At 53.0% G+C, this 18,278-nt stretch overlaps 1 protein-coding gene across 1 annotated transcript in view; it reads left to right on the forward strand.

The window, feature by feature from the left end:
* KATNIP (katanin interacting protein) overlaps positions 1-18,278 on the forward strand; it is a 200,623-nt gene that overhangs the window by 48,848 nt on the left and 133,497 nt on the right. Inside the window, exons 3-5 of the mRNA XM_040463627.1 lie at positions 5,966-6,042; positions 14,249-14,418; positions 15,972-16,069. Of these exons, the coding sequence (XP_040319561.1) occupies positions 5,966-6,042; positions 14,249-14,418; positions 15,972-16,069 (345 nt within the window). The remainder of the gene's footprint in view (positions 1-5,965; positions 6,043-14,248; positions 14,419-15,971; positions 16,070-18,278) is intronic.

The following is an 18,278-nucleotide window of genomic DNA, read 5'->3' on the forward strand; positions in this document are numbered from 1 at the left end:
AGAGAGGGAGACAGAGAACCCAAAGCAGGCTCCCGGCTCCAAGCTGTCGGCACAGAGACTGATGCAGGGCTCAAACTTACAGACCGCGAGATCATGACCCAAGCCAAAGTTGGATGCTTAACCGACTGAGCCACTCAGGCGCCCCTCAACGAGTATTTAGTGAGGGCGAAGTGTGTGCCAAGCACTGTCCTGGTGGCTTGGAATACACAAGCGATCGAAACAGACCCAGTCCGCCTTCATGGAATCAATACCTAAAAGGTGTAATAAACAAGATAAAATAGTGTGTTAGTGGGGCTTGGGAGTGGGGGTGTGAAGCACAGCTCACAATTATAAACAGGGTGGCCAGGGAGACAGGAGGAGGTAAGATGTGAGGCAAGCCTTGAAGGGCGTGCGCAGCCTGGGTACTTACCTGGGAGAAGAGTACCCCACGCCTGGGGAGGGGGCCAGGGCACTGGTGAGTCGAAGGCCCTGAGGAGGGAGCGTGCTGAGTGTCAAGGGTATTGGAATGGGGAGGAGGGGTAGAGCAGTAGGAGGTGGGTCAGACACATGAGCGGAGGCCTGGTGGCCTCAGAGACCCATGCAGAGTCTGGAGTAGAGGAGTGGCATGATTGGACTCAGCTTTCAGCAGCACCCCTTGGCTGTGGCAGGGAGAGCAGACTGCAGGGGTGAGGGCAGGAGCGGGAGGCCAGGGAGGGCGAGCTGAACCAGGGTGGTGGCTGGGAGGTGGAGAGAAGTGGTCAGGTTTGGGGCTTCCTACTGTTTCTCTGTGGAGCCTGGGGCCTGGCCATGCCCTTGGGAGCCTTCTCAGGTCCCTCCTTCAAAACCTTGGCATCCCATTTTATACATTTTGTTACGATCGTTTGTCTCCCTTTTGGGGGCTCAGATGCCTTTGGTAATCTGATGAAAATTATGGGCTTTCTTCCCAGAATACCCTTGTGCACTCAACTGAATACATGTTCCTAGAACCCCCTGCACATCCCCGCTGTTAGGGGCCCCTGGCTAGTGCGTGTTCCCCGGACGCGGTGCACAGTAGGACCACACAGTGCGGGTCCCTGACTGGCCATCGGGTGCAGCTGATAGGCGAGCACACACAGTGGGTCCAAGCTTTTGTCAAACCCTCATTGCATATGTAACAGCCACGCAGTGAGCACTTATAAATGTTTGCTGAAAAACAGCGATGATAAACTTGGCACTTTACAAGGTCCTCACACCTCCGCGAGGCGCCTTGGATGCAAATGCCTCCATTTTAGAGCCGGACGAATAAAGCCTCGGCAAAGCGAAGTGCGCGGCGCGGGGTGGGGGGGAGTCAGCATCTGGTGTCTGACCAGGGCTGCAGTGAGGGTGAGCCGTGGTGGCGCTCGGTCAGCCTTAGCGGCGATCGTCCTAGAGCTGCATGCTGGGAGGCTGCGACTGTGCCCCAGACTTGATCGTCCGGCTGTGGAATCAATAAGAAGGAGCCTGAAACACTCCTGCTTGTCTCCTAGTTGATCCTCAGAGCAGCCCTGGGAGGTAGACAGTATTATCCCCCTTTTACAGACGCGGCAACTGAGGCTCCCCAAAGGTAGGTAGCAGAGTTCAGGGCTCACCCCCCAAAGTCTCCAAATCCCCAGATAATTAGTGAGCAACATACATAGTTACATGCTAACAACTTAGCACTTAATTATGTACTGTTTCTCACTGTATTGTATGTAATTTAACGCTAATTGCAGGGTTTCAGAATGAGCTGCAGGGAGCGGGGGCGAGGAGCTGGGCTCTGGAGAGGACAGGGGTGGATTTCTGCATAAGGGAGTAGAATGAAAAAGGTCGCAGGGTAGGAATGAGCATGGATGGGGAGTAGCCCGAGATAGTGCTCCTTAGATAATGGAGCTCTACGAATGTAAACGTAACTAATAGTCACAGAGAAAGTTCTCTTGTTTGTTTGTTTTTTCAAAGTTTATTTATTTTGAGAGACAGAGTGCGAGTGGGGGAGGGGCAGAGAGAGGGGAGAGAATGCGAGACAGGCTCTGCAGGGACGGGGGTGGGGGGGGCTTGATCCCACGAACTGTGAGATCATGACCTGAGCCGAAATCAGGAGTTGGCTGCTCAACCGACTGAGCCACCCAGGTGTCCCAGTGTTTATTTTTGAGAGAGAGAGAGAGAGAGAGAGAGAGAGAGAGTGCACGCAAGCCAGGGAGGGGCAGAGAGAGAGAGAGGGGGCCGGAGGATCCGAAATCAGCTCTGTTGTGACGACAGCAGAGAGCCCAATGTGGGGCTCAGACTCATGAACCGTGACCTCACGTCCTGAGCCAAAGTCGGCTGCTTAATGGACTGAGCCACCCAGGAGCCCCTCCCTGAGAACATTCTAAATGCTGGAACTGGACTAAGCCCTTTCCACTGCTCCTGTTTGCCACCCATGTTTAACCCTACGCAAGAAACAAAAAGGCAACCACACAGGTATTGTTATTACTTCCATTTTAACAGGGGAGTAAACTGATGGCAATGCGGGGACCCCGCGCAGGGCCTGGTCTCCAAGCTCCTGTTCTTCCTGGCTCAAGTTCAGAGACCTTCCGATTAGAGGTGGTCTGGGCTTGGGCCTTGCTTCTCCACGTGGGCCCCAGAGCATTGCCTGGGGGCTGGTTAGAAATGCAGCCTTGGGCCCTCCCCAGTCCTACCTAGTCGGAACCCTCGAGTCAGAGTTTCTCCGCAGTCCCCAGGTGATTGATAGGCAGATCAGTTAGCATTTGAGAAGCATGGGGCTGGTGAGAAGTTTGGCTGGACACGTGTCTGGGCCGTTCAAGTCTTTGTGAGGACCTCTGTCTCCCGGCAGAGGCGAATAAATGCATTCCCGGAGGGTTTGAGGTGAAGGCCCCGGGCAGCCCATCCCACGCTGAGATCTCTTTGTCATCTCGCATTTCATCTTAAAATGTCATTGACTGTTCATTCCACACCATAGTACATCAGTGGTCATTTTGATATTTCAAAATGGTTATGTAAATTGCCGCGGAGTAGGATGCGTGTTCCGGGAAGATGCATGAGATGGGTTTCTTTGTATCGTAAATGGGGTAATAATAACCACTTCCAGGGCTCCTTCGAAGATCAAAGGAGAATCATGTGTATGGAAATGCTCGTGAACTGTCTGCCTCAGACCTGTGTTATTCTGGAAGGGAGGGAGAAATCCTCCCCAGACCCGTTGTCCTGCAACCCGCTCTCTGAGGGCTGAGGGTGTACGAGTGTTTCTCCCTTTCAGGACGAGGCAGGGCTGGGTCCCAGAGAGGACAAAGGACCCTGTCTGGGCATCTCAGGAAGCCAGGGAAATAAGAGAATGGGGTCAGCTATTGCTAGTTTGTTTATTTAAATTCCTTATTAGCCCCCACTTCCTGATTGTTTGGCCAGATGAGCAAGCAGGAAAACCCGGGTAAAACTCAAGAGGTTTCAGGGACATCAGAACAGGAAAGAAGATGGGAGATGAGGAGGACTTCATCCTGTCCCCGGGTGGACCTCGAGAGAGGGGGGTGTGGTGGGGGTGACAGAGAAGAGGTCCGACTTCAGCTCAGGTCACGATCTCACCGTTCGTGAGTTTGAGCCCCGTGTCGGGCTCTCTGCTGTCAGTGCAGAGCCGGCTTCTGATTATTTGTCCCCCTCTCTCTCTAACTGCCCCTCCCCTGCTTGTGCTCACACTCTGTCTCTCGCTCGCTCTCTCTGTGTGTCTCAAAAATAAATAAACTTTTTTTTTTTTTTTAAAGAAAGGAAAAAGGACAAGAAAGGGGGATCGGACTGTCAGCCCTGGACCAGGAGTGACCTTGGGTTCCCTGAAAATGTCCTCTTTCCTCTGGAAAGAGAAAATGGAGGAGGGAGACACAGAAGGGTGACACGGACAGAAACAGTGACCATCCCCAACTGGGGCCAAGGGGGAAGGAAGTCAGACAAGGCATCGGAGGGGAGGGAGGCTCATTTACAGCTGCAGAAGCTGAAGGAGGAGAATCTGGGGACGATGGAAGGGGGATGGTCAGCAGTCCCCCCTGGCCCAGAGCAGCTAGGAAGGATGAATGTGGGAAGAGCTATTATATTTGGTTAAGGAGGTTATGGGTCACCTGTGGATAGGGTTGTGGTAGAATAATGGTGTTGAAGCCAGCTTTTGAGAAGAAGAGAATGATGGGGATTTTCTCTTCTCCCCATGGTCGTAGTTAGGATTTTCACACAAATTGCATTTCTATTACAAATGTCTTACTTGCCATTTAAAACTTAATCCATGTAACTTGTGACTAGAACCAAGCTGATATTGCCTCTCTAATCCATCCCTTGGCAAAAAAAGTTATTTAAGAAACGTAGAAAATGGCAAAGCATTGTTTACAGGATGATCCTATTTTTGTTTGAAAGAATGTCTGTAGGGGCGCCTGGGTGGCTCAGTCGGTTGGGCATCTGACTTTGGCCCAGGTCAGGATCTCGTGGTCTGTGAGTTCGAGCCCCACGTCGGGCTCTGTGCTGACAGCTCGGAGCCTGGAGCCTGCTTCGGATTCTGTGTTTCCCTCTCTCTCTCTGTCCCTCCCCTGCTCATGCTCTGTTTCTCTCTCAAAATAAAGTAAACGTAAAAAAAAAAAGAAAATTAAAAAAAAAAGAACGTCTGTGTTTGCATGTGTATTTTATAAACATGTATATATACATATGTTCTAAAGAAAAACATCTAAGGGTATATGTATCAAATTATAATGGGGGTTTTACTGGCATATACATATGTCACTTTAAATATGTGTAGTTTATTTTACCTGAATTATCCTTCCATAAAGCTGTAAAAAATTGTAATAGAGGTTATCTCTAATGGTCCGATTGTGGTATATATGACATCATTCTTTTGGCTGCACATGACAGAAACTCAGCAGAAACTTCTCAAGCAATAGCTGAATTGTCCAGATACTTGTTCATACATGAGTGGACCCAGGGTCTCAGGTTATGACATTAGGGATCTCCTTTCCATCTCTCACGCCTGCTGTCTGCCCCATTGACCTCGTTCTCAGACAGTTCCAGGCCTGTGTCTCAGCAGCCTGGCACCCCTGTGGAAAGAAAACAGCTTTTCCCCGAAGAGTATCCGCAACGTCCCAGAGCTGACTTTCGAGCACCCGACATGGGCCCTGGCTCAGCCGCAGACCAAAGGAACTTCCAAGGGCATCTCCGGAAGCCAGTGAACTGAAAAAAGGGGCCGAAGGGTTCTCTGAAGGAAACCCAGAGTTCTGTTGCCTGAAACGGGGGCATAAAACCACAAGTGTCTGCTCCTCAAGGAGCCTTCACTGTCTGGGTCCTATGTTTTTGTAGCGACTGGGTTTTTTTGTTTTTTTTTTTATTAAATTAAAAAAAAATTTTTTTTTCAACGTTTATTTATTTTTGGGACAGAGAGAGACAGAGCATGAACGGGGGAGGAGCAGAGAGAGAGGGAGCCACAGAATCGGAAACAGGCTCCAGGCTCTGAGCCATCAGCCCAGAGCCCGACGCGGGGCTCGAACTCACGGACTGCGAGATCGTGACCTGGCTGAAGTCGGATGCTTAACCGACTGCGCCACCCAGGCGCCCCAAGGGTTTTTTTTTTTTTTTTTTTTTTTTTAATAAGCGTGCGTTTCTCTTGCCGTGGCAAGAGAAAAATGAGATCCCTCCTGAAACAACGGATCTGGGGTACATCTGATTATGATCATTCAGATAAATAAATAATGAGTGTGGAGAAAACGGTAAAGCTCAAACCTAGTCCGATTTTAGAGGGCATGGGAGGGAAGGACAGTGTTGAGGCTGGGGACTCAGCCTCCTGCTTTCTGTAGACTGTTAGCTGTGGACGTGGAAGGCCCACCGGGCCATCAGGCGGTCTCTGGGGCTCTGGGTCACCAGAGCGACGCGCCCAGAGAGCTGGGCCCTCGTCAAGCTCGCCTCTGCCTCTCGGCCTCTCCTGCCTCAGTAAATAATTCCCTGCATTCCGATATCACACTGCTCTGTTTCTTCCTTTCAGGGTTATACTAAGGACATGGTACCAGACTTTGATGAGAAGCATGATGAGTATTTAATATTGCTTCAGCAGAGGAACCGGTAAGATAAAGCTGCTCAGCGGCAGCCCCATAAAAACCCTATTTAGATTGCTTAACAGCACTTGGGCTCTGTTGCACGTGGGAATGGTATATAGTCACCCTCCACTCAGGGGCTTGGGATTTGAGCTGAAGTCCCAGCCCCCGGTTCTCCATCCGCCGATGTAATAGCATCTTTGAGCTGTAGCCAACCGCTCTCCCCGTAACTACCACCTCTCGCCTCCCCGCTCCTGTTCTGGGAGGAGGTGGCTTTGTCTCGAGAAGCCGGAACCCGGCAGGGCCTGGGCCTCAGTCACCTGAAGAGCCCAGTCTGTGATCCTACAGGCTTTGCCGGGCCCCTTGAAACCTGAGCCTGTAATCCTGCCTCGTGAGATAAAGGTGGAGCCACCTTCCGTCTGTGTTTGAAGTTGGTCGGTATGTCGTTGAAAGTTAAGTTCGTACTGATTTTGACTCTGGAGGGCTAGCTCCTGAAAAAAAAAAACCCACAGCGGTGGAGGCAGTGTTTAGTGACTGAGGGCAGAGCGGTCTGGTCCGGTTTGGAAAGAGGTGTCCCGTCTTCAGCGCCCTCGCAGGGCCTGTGCAAGTTCATCAGGCCCCGGGCCTCGCGTTAGGCCGGATTCGCAAATTCAGATGCTAGGAGGGCGTGATGGCAGTGAGCAAAACCAGCTCGGTGGAGACCGTGGGCACCTGGAATTCTCACTCCCATCCTGCTCCGCTCAGGGCCACCTGATGTGTGCGGGCACACGGGTCCAGGGGTCCGTATCCTCCGAGGTTGATGGAGAAGCTGGAAGTCTGGCTCTGTGTTGTGAAATCTCCTGAGTTTTAAAATGTTGGTAATGCACTCAGATTAAAACACAAAACAGGGTCGTCTGGGTAGCACAGTCGGTTGAGCGTTTCTGGCTCTTGTTTCTGGCTCAGCTTGGGATCCCAGGCTCATGGGATCAAGCCCCGTGTCGGGCTCTGCACTGAGCGTGAAGCCTGGTTAAGATTTTCTCTTTCCCCTGCCCCTGCTCTGTTTGTACTCTCTCGCTCTCTCTTTCTCAAAAACAAAACAAAAAAAACCCCACAAAACAACTACAAGAATGCTACGGGCTCCTAAAACAGATCAGGCGTGAGTGAGGAGGTGGGGGCCCTGATCTGGGCGTTTGTGTTCTGGGAATGAACTTGGGGTCTTGCAGGCAGGAGAGCCTGGGGGTTGTCACCCTGCATGTGCATCCCGCCCTCATCTGGCTGGTGGGGCTCCCGGTGCTCGTCAGGCAGGGCCCTGGTGGCATATTATATGCACAGGTTTAGTCCTTCATGTTCTATAGCTCAGCGTTCCTGCCCGCCGGCCCCTTTACTAACTTCTACCGAGTATCTCTAACAGTATCTAACAGATACTTCCCCAGTATCTCTAACAGCACCCACCCAAGTCGCCAGCTGCCCCCCAGTGAGGCAGTACGACCCTTAGTGGCAAACCCTTGAACGGATCAAGGCCCGAGGCACAGCCAGAAATGTCAGGCAGCGTCCCCTGTGCCCGGCTGCTCTCTGCTCGTCTGCCCAGCCCAGGGGCGACCGCAAACTACAATAGTGGGAGGCTTGCGCTCGTTAGCCCAACGTGGGTTTTTATCATCATTAATGCCATGGAGCAGGATGCTTGTATTCCATTGCTGGCAGACTGGATGGTGCCACTGAACATTTCGGTGATCGTTGGGTCACACACGTGTGACTCGCCCTGGGGGACAGGGTCGCGGTTTCTCAGGAGCACGTTGCTTCTCATTAACCGGCAGATTGCGATCAAAGAGGTACGAGCCGACAGCATGGAGGAGAGTATCCAGAGACAAGGTGGCGGCACAAAGGCAATGAAGAAACGTGGCCACGTGGAGTTGCCGTAAAACTGGGGGAACGTGTGGTCACCGACAGGGAGCTGGCTTGACGACAGGGACTCAGAAAGTAGAGCTGGAAACACGTCCAAAGGGAGGCACGAGGAGGGGGCGTCCCCCTGAGCTATCACCGGGCGTTGCTCTTGAGGCACCTTTTCTGGGCTGCCACCTGCACGCCAGGAACCTCGCCCCCATCATTGCATTTTATCCTCACCCTCCCCGATGAGGTGTGGGTGCAGCCATCGCACCCATTTTACAGAAAAGAAAGCCTGAGGCAACACCCCCCGGAAGTGGTGGGGCCGGGCTGTACTTTCAGATTCGCGTTCTGTCAGACGTGGTCATAAGTGCTCAGCAGGAGAGAAACCTGCCGGGGTTGCCAGTTTCACCGCGAGGGGTTTTGCAGAAATAAACTGCAGTTTACTTGGGAGTCCGGTTCTATGACCCGGTGGAGAACCAGTGTCTGGGCTTTATCCTGTGCATAGAGGGAGATGCAAACCCAGCCTGCTTATGCGGTTGCCTGTGACCTGAGAAAGGGCTGTGCGATCATTGGAGCAAGTCCCTAGGAGAGGCCGGCCCAGAACACAGCCGGTAGGATTTCGCCGAGTACCTTCTCGGTGCCTAGCACTGCCACCAGCGTGAAGGAGAACCCTGTGCTGAGGAGGGCACACGCTTTATAGTTAATGCTCCTGAGGTCTGAGGGACAGAAACCCAAGGTAAATGGACCTTAAACAATAAGGAAACTTACTGGCTCATGAAATTAAAGAAGCCCAGGATAATACTTTGGCTTCAGGCACAGCTGTATCCAGGCACTCAGCTCATGTTGGAGGCATCTCAGGTCTGTACTTTCTTTACCAAGGCAGCCACTGGAGGCCCCACGCTGACATCCTGCCTCGAGAAGGAGAGAGCACTTCCTTCCTGATAGTTCCGGCCGAAGTGCAGCCGAGGGCTCCAGCCCCAGCCCCGAGCCAGGCGTCCCCTGTGCCTATGAGATGCCATGGTCTCACTGGCCACTCCTCGGCTACCTCCTTAAGCTGGGTGGTGGAGTGAGTGAGCATCACCCACACCACACGGAGTAAGAGAAGGAACGGGGCAGTTGCCAGAGGGGATCTGAGGGGCTGGGTTTGGAAGGTGGGGGAGCGTAGCTGGCGAGGAAAAACGAACAGGTGTTCACCCCACAGCCCTTGCCCTTGAGGAACTCCCTGGTGGGTGGCAGGGGAGCACAAGGCCACCTATTTATAACTGCACCAGAGGAAGCAGAAAATGGCCATGTGCTCCAAGAGGACCGAGGGAGGGGTAGGGAAGATGTGGCTGCCCTGGGTCACCCCTGCACAACCCGTCCCGGAGGACACTTAGTGATTCTGGTCACTCAGCTTCATGAAAGATGTCATCATGCCTGACAGACTCACAACAGAGCAAGGGCTGGAGTGCTGGGGAGGGGCGCCGGGGGGGCCCAGTCGGTTAAGTGTCTGCCTTCGTTCGGCCCAGGTCAGCATCTCGCTGTTTGCGAGTTCGAGCCCCACGTCGGGGCTCTGTGCTGACATCTTAGAGCCTGGAGCCTGCTTCGGGTTCTGTTCTGTGTCTCCCTTTCTCTCTGCACCTCCCCTGCTCACGCTCTGTCTCTCACTGTCTGTCTCTCAAAAATGAATAAACATTAAAAAAAAAAAATTTAAAAAGAGAGAGAAGGAAGGGGAGAGCTGGCATCTGACGGGGCTTGGCATGGACCAGTCCCTGAGCTGGAGCCTCAGCCGGATACCCCACTCCATCCTCATGACATTCCTAAGAGGTGGAGGCATTCTGGGGCTCATTTTGCAGAAGGGGAACAGGCCCCGGGGGTGGCGGGACTTGCCCAAGGTCACACAAGCCAAGGAACCGGCAGAGCCTCCCCCGGGCGGAGCACTGTCCCCCACAGTCTGCCACTTCCCCCCACGCGGAGGGGGGATGCTGACAGCCTAAAGGGCGAACACCCGAGCCTGCGAGCACCCAGGCTCTGGGAGGAACAGCAGGCAGTCTGCATCACTGCCCTTCGCCTCTCCATCCTTCAAGGCTAGACTCAAACGCCACCACCTCCAGGAAGCCCCCAGGTGGGAGCCCCCGCTCTGCTAGCTCAGAGCCCCCGTGGTATGCTAGCCTGGCGAGGAGACAAGAAACAGTGGCTGGGAGATGCACTCGGGACCAGAATTTAAATCCTGGCTGCTTCCTGGGCTCTGTGACCTTGGGCAAATTCATCTATAAAACAGGCCAATGGTAGGACCTTAATCCCAGGACCGGTGAAGGATTAGGCACCCAGGTGTCATTTGAATGTTAAACACACCTTCTCCCTGAGCTGACCTCCGGGTAATCCTTGAGTGTCCCCTGGGGTGACTGAGATCCAAGGGCCGCTGTGGCCAGCCTGGTCACACAGCGGCCACAGCTCTCTGAGACCAAGGTGGTTCAGCCATTAACCCCGGCACAGTCACACCCAGGTGACTGCCCCTGGAGCCTGGCTGAACCCTCTCGCCAGCTGGCCCCCTGCGTGTGCCCTGACCACCCCCTCATGTCCCCCGCCACACTCCCTCATGACACCCGGTGCTAGCTAAGGGTGTCCTGCCTCCTCAGGGTGGCCCCACAAGTCGCTACTGGCTAAGACAGGAAGGGTTCCTGTGATGGGCACTGCGTCCACGGCGGCTGTTAGGATACACACACATCCATGTTTTCTCTCCCCTGCTAGACCTTGGGCGCCTTGAAGCCGCCGGTTCCAGAAAGAAGTATGGAGAGAATGCCACTCCGCATGGACCCCGTGCCCGGGGGTCAGAGTCTGGCGGTCAGAAGGGAGAATAAACAGACACACAGACAGAACCTGTAGGGTGAGGCAGTGAGCCACAGGAGAATAGAGCGTGATGGGGCACAGGTGGCAGGGGCTCTGTCTTCGACAGGGCAGGAGCTGAATCTGATTATCCTCAGTCGTCTACACCGAGGGCAGCTTTTTATGCAAAGCAGGCTATCAATTAAAAACAAAAAAACAAAAACCAAAACCACCACTTTTCTTTGGTGCCGCCTGACTATCGCCGAAGGCTCAGCTGCAGTAGGGAGTTCCTTTAGAGATCCCTTTCACACTCTCGATAATTATCTCCCCATTTATCAGTTTCGTAAATCCACATTTTCATAAATCGTCCCGCTTAAATACAGAAGCGCACACACGAGTGCGAGTCCCAGATCCTGGGTGACGGATGCCACCATAGCCACCAGGATAGCATCAGGAGACAGGGTGGTCTCCGGAGGGAGGTCGAGGCCGGCAGTCTGTGGCCCGGTGCTCAGACTTTCCACTCTCTGGGCCTCCCGGGGCTCAGGCTCCCCGCGCTCTCTCCCTGGGGGCTGCCGGGCGCCCGCTGAAACCTCCGACTGTTTGCTCCAGAGACTCCCAACTATTGCTGTGTTTGGAAAGCGTCTCTTAGTTACTTGTGTTTTCCTTCTGTTTTATGCTGTTGCCCGCCCGACAATCATCTCCCAGGCTTCCAAGCCTGGCAGGAGATAAGAAGTCGGTAATAAATGTTCCTGCCGCGATTGTTGAAAAGATGGATGTGTCAACAGCTAGAGAAACATTTAAAAAGCAAACGAAGAAATCGCCCATAATGCCACCACCCTACCTCAACAGCTAATTGCATTCTCACGTTTATCACCTCCCACTCTGGGTCCACAGACACACTTCTTTCCAACTTTGCACTTGACCACACACATACCGTTTTGATTCTGCCTTTTTCGCCCTCCACCGATCAGAAGCAGTTCCTCGTGTTTGGACACACTCTACGCAATGATGTCAGCTGCGTGAGATCTCAGGTTCTGCTTCCCCGGTTTTGGACATTTGGGTTTTGTTATGACCAAGCACCGACCATTGTTCCTGGTCAAGAATGATTTGGGGCGCGTGGGTGGCTCTGTCATTTAAGCGTCCGACTTCAGCTCAGGTCACGATCTCACAGTTTGTGGGTTTGAGCCCCACCTCGGGCTCTGTCCCTCTATCTCTCTCTGCCCCTACCCTGCTCACGCACATATGCGCACTCTCTCTCTCAAAAAAAAAAAAAAAAAAAAAGAATGTCTTGCCGAAATGGGCTTACTGGGGAAAGACCAAGCATATGGCATTTTTCTCTATTTTCATATTACTTTCTGAGAAGGTTCTGTGAGTTACCAGCAATGTCTAAGTTTGCCCGTTTCGGCACCTGGCTAGCTTCAGAGGTTGTCTTTGCTGTGGTAGAGACTTGAGTCCGATTGCTTACGTTTTCATCCTAGCCCTGCCACCGTACCAGCTGTGTGGCCTTGGGCAAATGACTCAACTTCTCTGTGCCTCCCTTCTCTTATTTGTTACCTGGGGACAATAAAAGTAATTACCCCATAGGGTTGTTGGGGGAAGATTAATGCCTTAATACAGTCAATGCTTATTATTCACGTGTTCCCTGAATACAAATTCACCCACTCCCTGAAATTTATTCGTAACCCCAAAGTCAGTATTTACAGAGCTTTTGTGGTCATTGAAAGGCACGTGCAGAGGGGTAAAACATTTTCATTGTGCGACACACACGTTCCCAACTTTGGTAGAACGCGGGACCGCTCTACCTTCTTGTTCCAACCCTTTCCCCCCAAAACAAAGCGTCTTTTTCGCAGTATACTCAGTGCCCTGTTTTCCACATTTTCATGCTTTTTGTTGGTGATTTTGCTGTTTTACACTGGCCCCTGGGCCTGTTGCTAAAGTGCCGTGTAGTGTGCCCAAACGCGAGAAGGCTATGATGTCTCTTAAGGAGAAAATAACACGTGTTGGACGAGCTTCCGTCAGGCCTGAGGTAGAACACTGCTGTCGGCCGTGAGTTTGATGTCAGCGCATCAACTATGCGTTAAATAAGGTGCCTTTAAAGCGAAACTCACGTACAGCAAGGTTATGTACTGATCGGTCGATGACAATGCTGCGATGGAGGCTCACGGGAACCAAATCCCGTGTTTTGCCCTAGGGACAAAGTTTCTTTAGTCACTAACTCAGTGTTTGCGGTGACTTTACGGAGCAAAACTACCGCCAATGACGACCATCAGATCCCATATCTGCACTGCATTTAGAACAGAGTTTGGCACCTAGTACGCACCCTCCAGGTGATTGCTATTTCTATATTTTAAAAACATTTACATTTCGCTACTTTGGTAGGAACTTATTTAATCACAAAGGGGATGCACGCTTGTTGTCGTGTGGTTTGATCGCGTCGCTTCCCGTGCGGAAATAAATCTGGTTGACGCGGGAGGGCGCAGAGGCGTTTGTGGAGGCCCTGGGGTTTGGAGCCGGGAGCGGCTCCAGGGGCAGGGGACGGGGATGGCGGGGGGGGGGGGGGCTGACAAGGTTCCCGCATGCTCTTTATGGCACTACAGTATAGTTGGGAAAGACCCAAGGCTTTCAAGAAAACTTGAACTAGAGGCCAGCCATGTTCACGCCGAGACCCTTTCAGCCAGAGGGTATGATAATCCTATCACTAATCTTTTTTTTTTTTAATTTTTTATTTCAACGTTTATTTATTTTTGGGACAGAGAGAGACAGAGCATGAACGGGGGAGGGGCAGAGAGAGAGGGAGACACAGAATCGGAAACAGGCTCCAGGCTCTGAGCCATCAGCCCAGAGCCCGACGCGGGGCTCGAACTCACAGACCGCGAGATCGTGACCTGGCTGAAGTCGGACGCTTAACCGACTGCGCCACCCAGGCGCCCCCCTATCACTAATCTTGAATTAAAGCCTACATTGATATGTTCTTTCACTGCATCGGAATATAAGATGATGACACTGGGGATACCAGGGGTGAGCGTCTGAGAACGCATTTGTTTCCCGAAGCAAAAGGAGTCAGTCTGCCTGGTCTGACGCGGGATGTTTCCTGCTTCGTAGATATTCTAGGAAATCTCTCGCAAAGGCTGACGACCTGAGACCCAGCATGTTTTGTTGCGCGCTGGAGAAGGTGCCACCATCCACACAACGTGGAGATGCATGAGGTTGGGGTCTCCCAGGAAACCCAGGCTGTGTGGAGGCAATGCGCACACATGCCTGCTTTCTGTCTCAGCCACCGCGGGGCAAGGGCGACGTGTGCCTTCGTCACCGCTAACCTGCGCTTGAGCCTCAGAACGAAAGCAGAAACACCCCTGCCGGGCCCGAAATAGTCTCCCCCTTGCTGCTTCTCCGTGTGCGTAATGGGCCTCTTCCAGGCTGTTTGTCGATGAACAGCTGGGCACCCGCCACCCGGCCTCCCGATTCGAGATGCTTTGCCCATCAGAGTGGTAGTTCTCTCCCCCCCGCGTCGGGGGTGGGCGGCCCAGGCGCCTAGAACGAGGAACGAATGATCGTTTCTCTTCCAGGATACTAAAGCACTTGAGATCCAAGGACCCCATGCAGCTGAGACTGGAGCATTTGGAACAAGGCTTCTCCGTCTACGTCAACGGGGCCAACTCTGAGCTGAAGACCTCACCCCGGAAAGCTGTCCACTCCGACTTCACCAGAAGCGCCTCACACGCCGAGGGGACGCACGGTGAGCACTGGCCCGTCCGGCCCCTGCAACGCGCTAGCTCTTTCGGCACCGCGGACCCACATCCGATGCACGTGAACATCCCAGCAAATAACTGGTTAACCTACATACACACTAACTATGCCCTCTTGGCCAGAAAGAGAGCAGGAGAGTGAGAAAGAGAGAGAAACCCTTTTTTATTCCTTTTAAAGGGTCATCTTGGCCTCCATTACCCCAGGGCGAAGGTGGCCAGGGCAGTAAATTCCTGGCTTTTATGTTTCATAGTGCCAGTAATTGAAGGAAATGTCTAGGATAATTGAAGTGATACCCGATTTTCACTGGATCTGTCTTAACCTCAGTACCTAACCCCTGTGTGATATTTGATTCCCACTGTTCATTTCTGAATTTAGTTAATCCATGCTCCATGTACTTTCAACAGATTTCATGTGTCCTGTCCTGAAAGCTGAGGGGGGCAATACGAGCACCCCACCGAGGGGCTGGCCCAAAACAGGCACCAATAAAAATGACCTGGCGGTAAAATGAATGAAATGGCAGAGCACACGGGGTCGGGTCCCAATTTGGCCACGTGCCTTTGTTTCCTCATCTTTCAAATGGGACTAACAGGGGTGCCCATCCCCGGGGCGCCAGCGTGCCCTCCACGTTGGGCGGCTTTATCTGAGAAGCCGGTGTGCTACTGAGTTACAGGAAGGGCATTTGGAATGAGGCAGGGCTGGCTTTGAAACCTCTGGCAGTTGGGTCCTCTCTGACCCTCAGTTTCCTCTTCTATAAAATGGGAACAATCACGTCCACCTTGCGGGCTTGCCAGGAAGACTAACTGACATAAGAAATGTAAAATGTCCATCAGACAATAATCTTGATCTGTGTTGTTCTAATTCATTGCCTTACAGCTACGGTAGATTTCCCAAGCCATTAATAGACGGCAAAAGCCAAAACAACAGTGAAATAGACAGTGAAAGTCAAAACGAGGAGATAAAAGGCGAAAGTCATGTCCCCAAACCTTCCCCTAGGAGAGCCACTGCAGTTCAGCTTAGAGTTTAGAATGAGCTTCCTGGCCCCCAGGGCAACAAGGGGAATGGAATGATTCTTCTAGGTTTCACGGTTTCACGGACGAGGATTCTGGCCAGCCTGCTGCTAGTTGGCAGGTGCAGGCCTCTCCTGGTCCGGGTTTCAGGGAGGTGCAGGTAACGTTGTCTTTCTACTTGGGCCACAGCAGTAGTATCTTTACTCATTCAACAAATATATCTCCCCTCTCCTCTTTTACACAAACGCTGGCCGATTGTGCCCACTGTGTGTGCCCTGCTTCCGTATGTCGGAGATTTTTCCTTTTGTATATAGACCTGCCTGATTCAGCTGTGACTTACTACCCTTGCCCTTTTCGCTGAGCATTTGGCTTGTTTCCTAACGCCCTGCGGCTACCAATGGGACTACAGTGGCCCGCTCCACAGACGGGACTTTGGGCACCTGATGTGCGTTTTAGATGTAAGTCATGAATCTGCCTTGGGTGTGAGCTTGTCACAGGCGCCTCACCAAATCTCCTTCCCTCATGTCTGGTGCAGATTACGGGCGAAGAACCCTGTTTCGAGAAGTGGAAGAAGCTTTAAGACGCAACTCGCGGACAGCCCCTTCCAAAGTTCAGCGCCGAGGATGGCACCAGGTCAGGAAACCCTGGGGGGAGAATCAAGACACATGGCCCCAGCTCTTGTTTTAGAAGAAGGAGCAGGGTTATTGTGACAGAACCTTTCAGAATCCCCGCGGGCAGCGGTGGGGCTGGCCGGGCACCCTGCAGGTGGCCTCTTTGCATGCAGTCCTGGCCCCTGGGGAGTAGAGGAGACTGGGGACCTCCCAGCCCTCTCTCTGTGGCGTGATCCTCCCTTCCGGATGGGGTCACCCCAGCCCTACGCAGGAGGATCACGTGCACACTCTCAGCCCCCTTCGTGATGACTCGTTCATACAGCTTTTATTGAGCACCTACTATGTGCCGGGCATAGTCTTTGATGCCAGGGATGCAGTGGGTAACAAGGCAAAGCCCCTGCCCCACAGACCTGAGATGCCACTCAGGGCTGCTTGTTGATGGTGCTGACGCCAGCAGCTGGCGTTCTTGAGTGCCAACCAGGTACGAGCCGTGCTCCCGCGTGACTCCTCTCCTCTGTCCTCGCGGCGGACCTGCAGGGTAAAGTTCCAATGTTCTTCCTCTTCTAAGGGAGCCACAGACTTGAATGGTCAGAAAAGCTAAGTGAGCTTTCTTCTAAGGTCAACCAGAATCAAGACTCCAGCCCAGACCTTTGCTCCAAGCGTGGTGTTCTTGCCCACGTGGTCCTTATCTGGCTGCTTGCCTGAGATCAGTGCTTCTCAACCCCCACTGCACGTTCACACCACCTGGGGAGCCCCCCCCCCCCCCAGGGATTCTGACTCACCTGGTCTGAGGTGTGGCTTAAGCAATGGTATGTAATCCTTTTCAATCCTGTGTACTGCCCTTAGAACCTTCTGCACAGGGCTGTCTGTGTGGGTCTATAGTAAATACTTCCATAAGCTTTGCTGGCCCATCTGTGCGATAACCCTGTAGGTCTGTAACTATCCTCATCATGCCATTGGTGAAACTGAGGCCCAGAGAAGTGAGGTGACCTTTTCAGGGTCACACAGCCGGTAAGGGAGGAGGGTAGGCTGACGTTTGAACACTGGACCCGTGACCCCCAAACCCACTGGTCTCCCCTGCCTTTGTGGGTCTGTGATTAATTGTGGCTGGGTGTTCCTGCCGGGGCTTGCTGAGCAAGGCCTCCAGGGCACGCAGCCTGGAGGCCTCCTTTTGTCCCCAGCAATGAATGTTAATTTCTCATTAAGGAGGCCTGTCTCCACTTCCCACTTCAGACCCTCCTTCTGGTTGTTCTGAGTGCCTTCTATTATCAGGAGCCATATTTGCATCTTAGACTGTGACTTAATGGCCGGCCCCAGAGCCTGTGCAATTTAAAAGACTTGGCCTAAGATTAATTAGCATCCCTCCCCAGCCTCTCCCTGTGGTCCCACACTTCACAGGGCCCAATCATGGCTAATTTCCTAGCTTCCCGATGCCGTGAAGGCTGTAATTGTCCTTCTGTACCATATCAGTCAGGGGTCAGTCACTGCCTAACAGTAGAGACCATTCAGGCCGTTTTAATCAGAGATGGATGGAACACAGGGAGTCCGGTGCTCACAAGGTCTCTGTGTGCAAGAGGAAGGGGTCCGAGTGGGGCCTTCTCACACAGCCTGTCAGGAGAACTGCTCCCTAGGGCCCAGTGGGGAAGGTGGGGGATCCGCATCAGGGCTGGGTCACCTGAGCTGTCAGCCGGGAACCAGGTGGCTCCCACCACGACCGATGGCCTCGAATGATGCCGCGCCTGCTAGAGCAACGATGCCCGTAGCCTGTCCGGCCAGGCTGGGACACTTGCAAAACCCCTCACCTCGGCACTGTGGTTAGCACAGAATCAGCCGGCCTGTGTCCCCTTGTTTCCACCTCATTGCCGCGTCCCCTGCCTTGTATGAAGTCATCGGATCGGCTGCACCCAGCTCGCATCCAGAACCCCACGGAAAGGGTATCTGGGAAACACGGGCTGACTTTCCGGCCTCTCCTGAACGTAAAGCCACCCTAGGAGGGAAGTGGAATGGGTCCTGGGGGTCAGCCCACCCCCACCACTACCGTGCCTTGGGGACCACTCCTCCAAGATGGACAAACCAGAGAACGTGCGGAAGTGGTGAGAGGGGTAGAAGCCATGTCTCGAGACAAATCATCCTTTCATTTAAAAAGATGTATTACCACGGGCCGGGCACTGTGTGGGGCTCCGGGGTTCGAAACAAAAAAAAAAATTAGATAAGCCTCTGGTCCTGCCCCA

Source organism: Herpailurus yagouaroundi, unplaced genomic scaffold (assembly GCF_014898765.1).
Source record: "Herpailurus yagouaroundi ecotype Mexico unplaced genomic scaffold, PumYag 410, whole genome shotgun sequence".
Taxonomy (NCBI): Eukaryota; Metazoa; Chordata; class Mammalia; order Carnivora; family Felidae; genus Herpailurus; species Herpailurus yagouaroundi.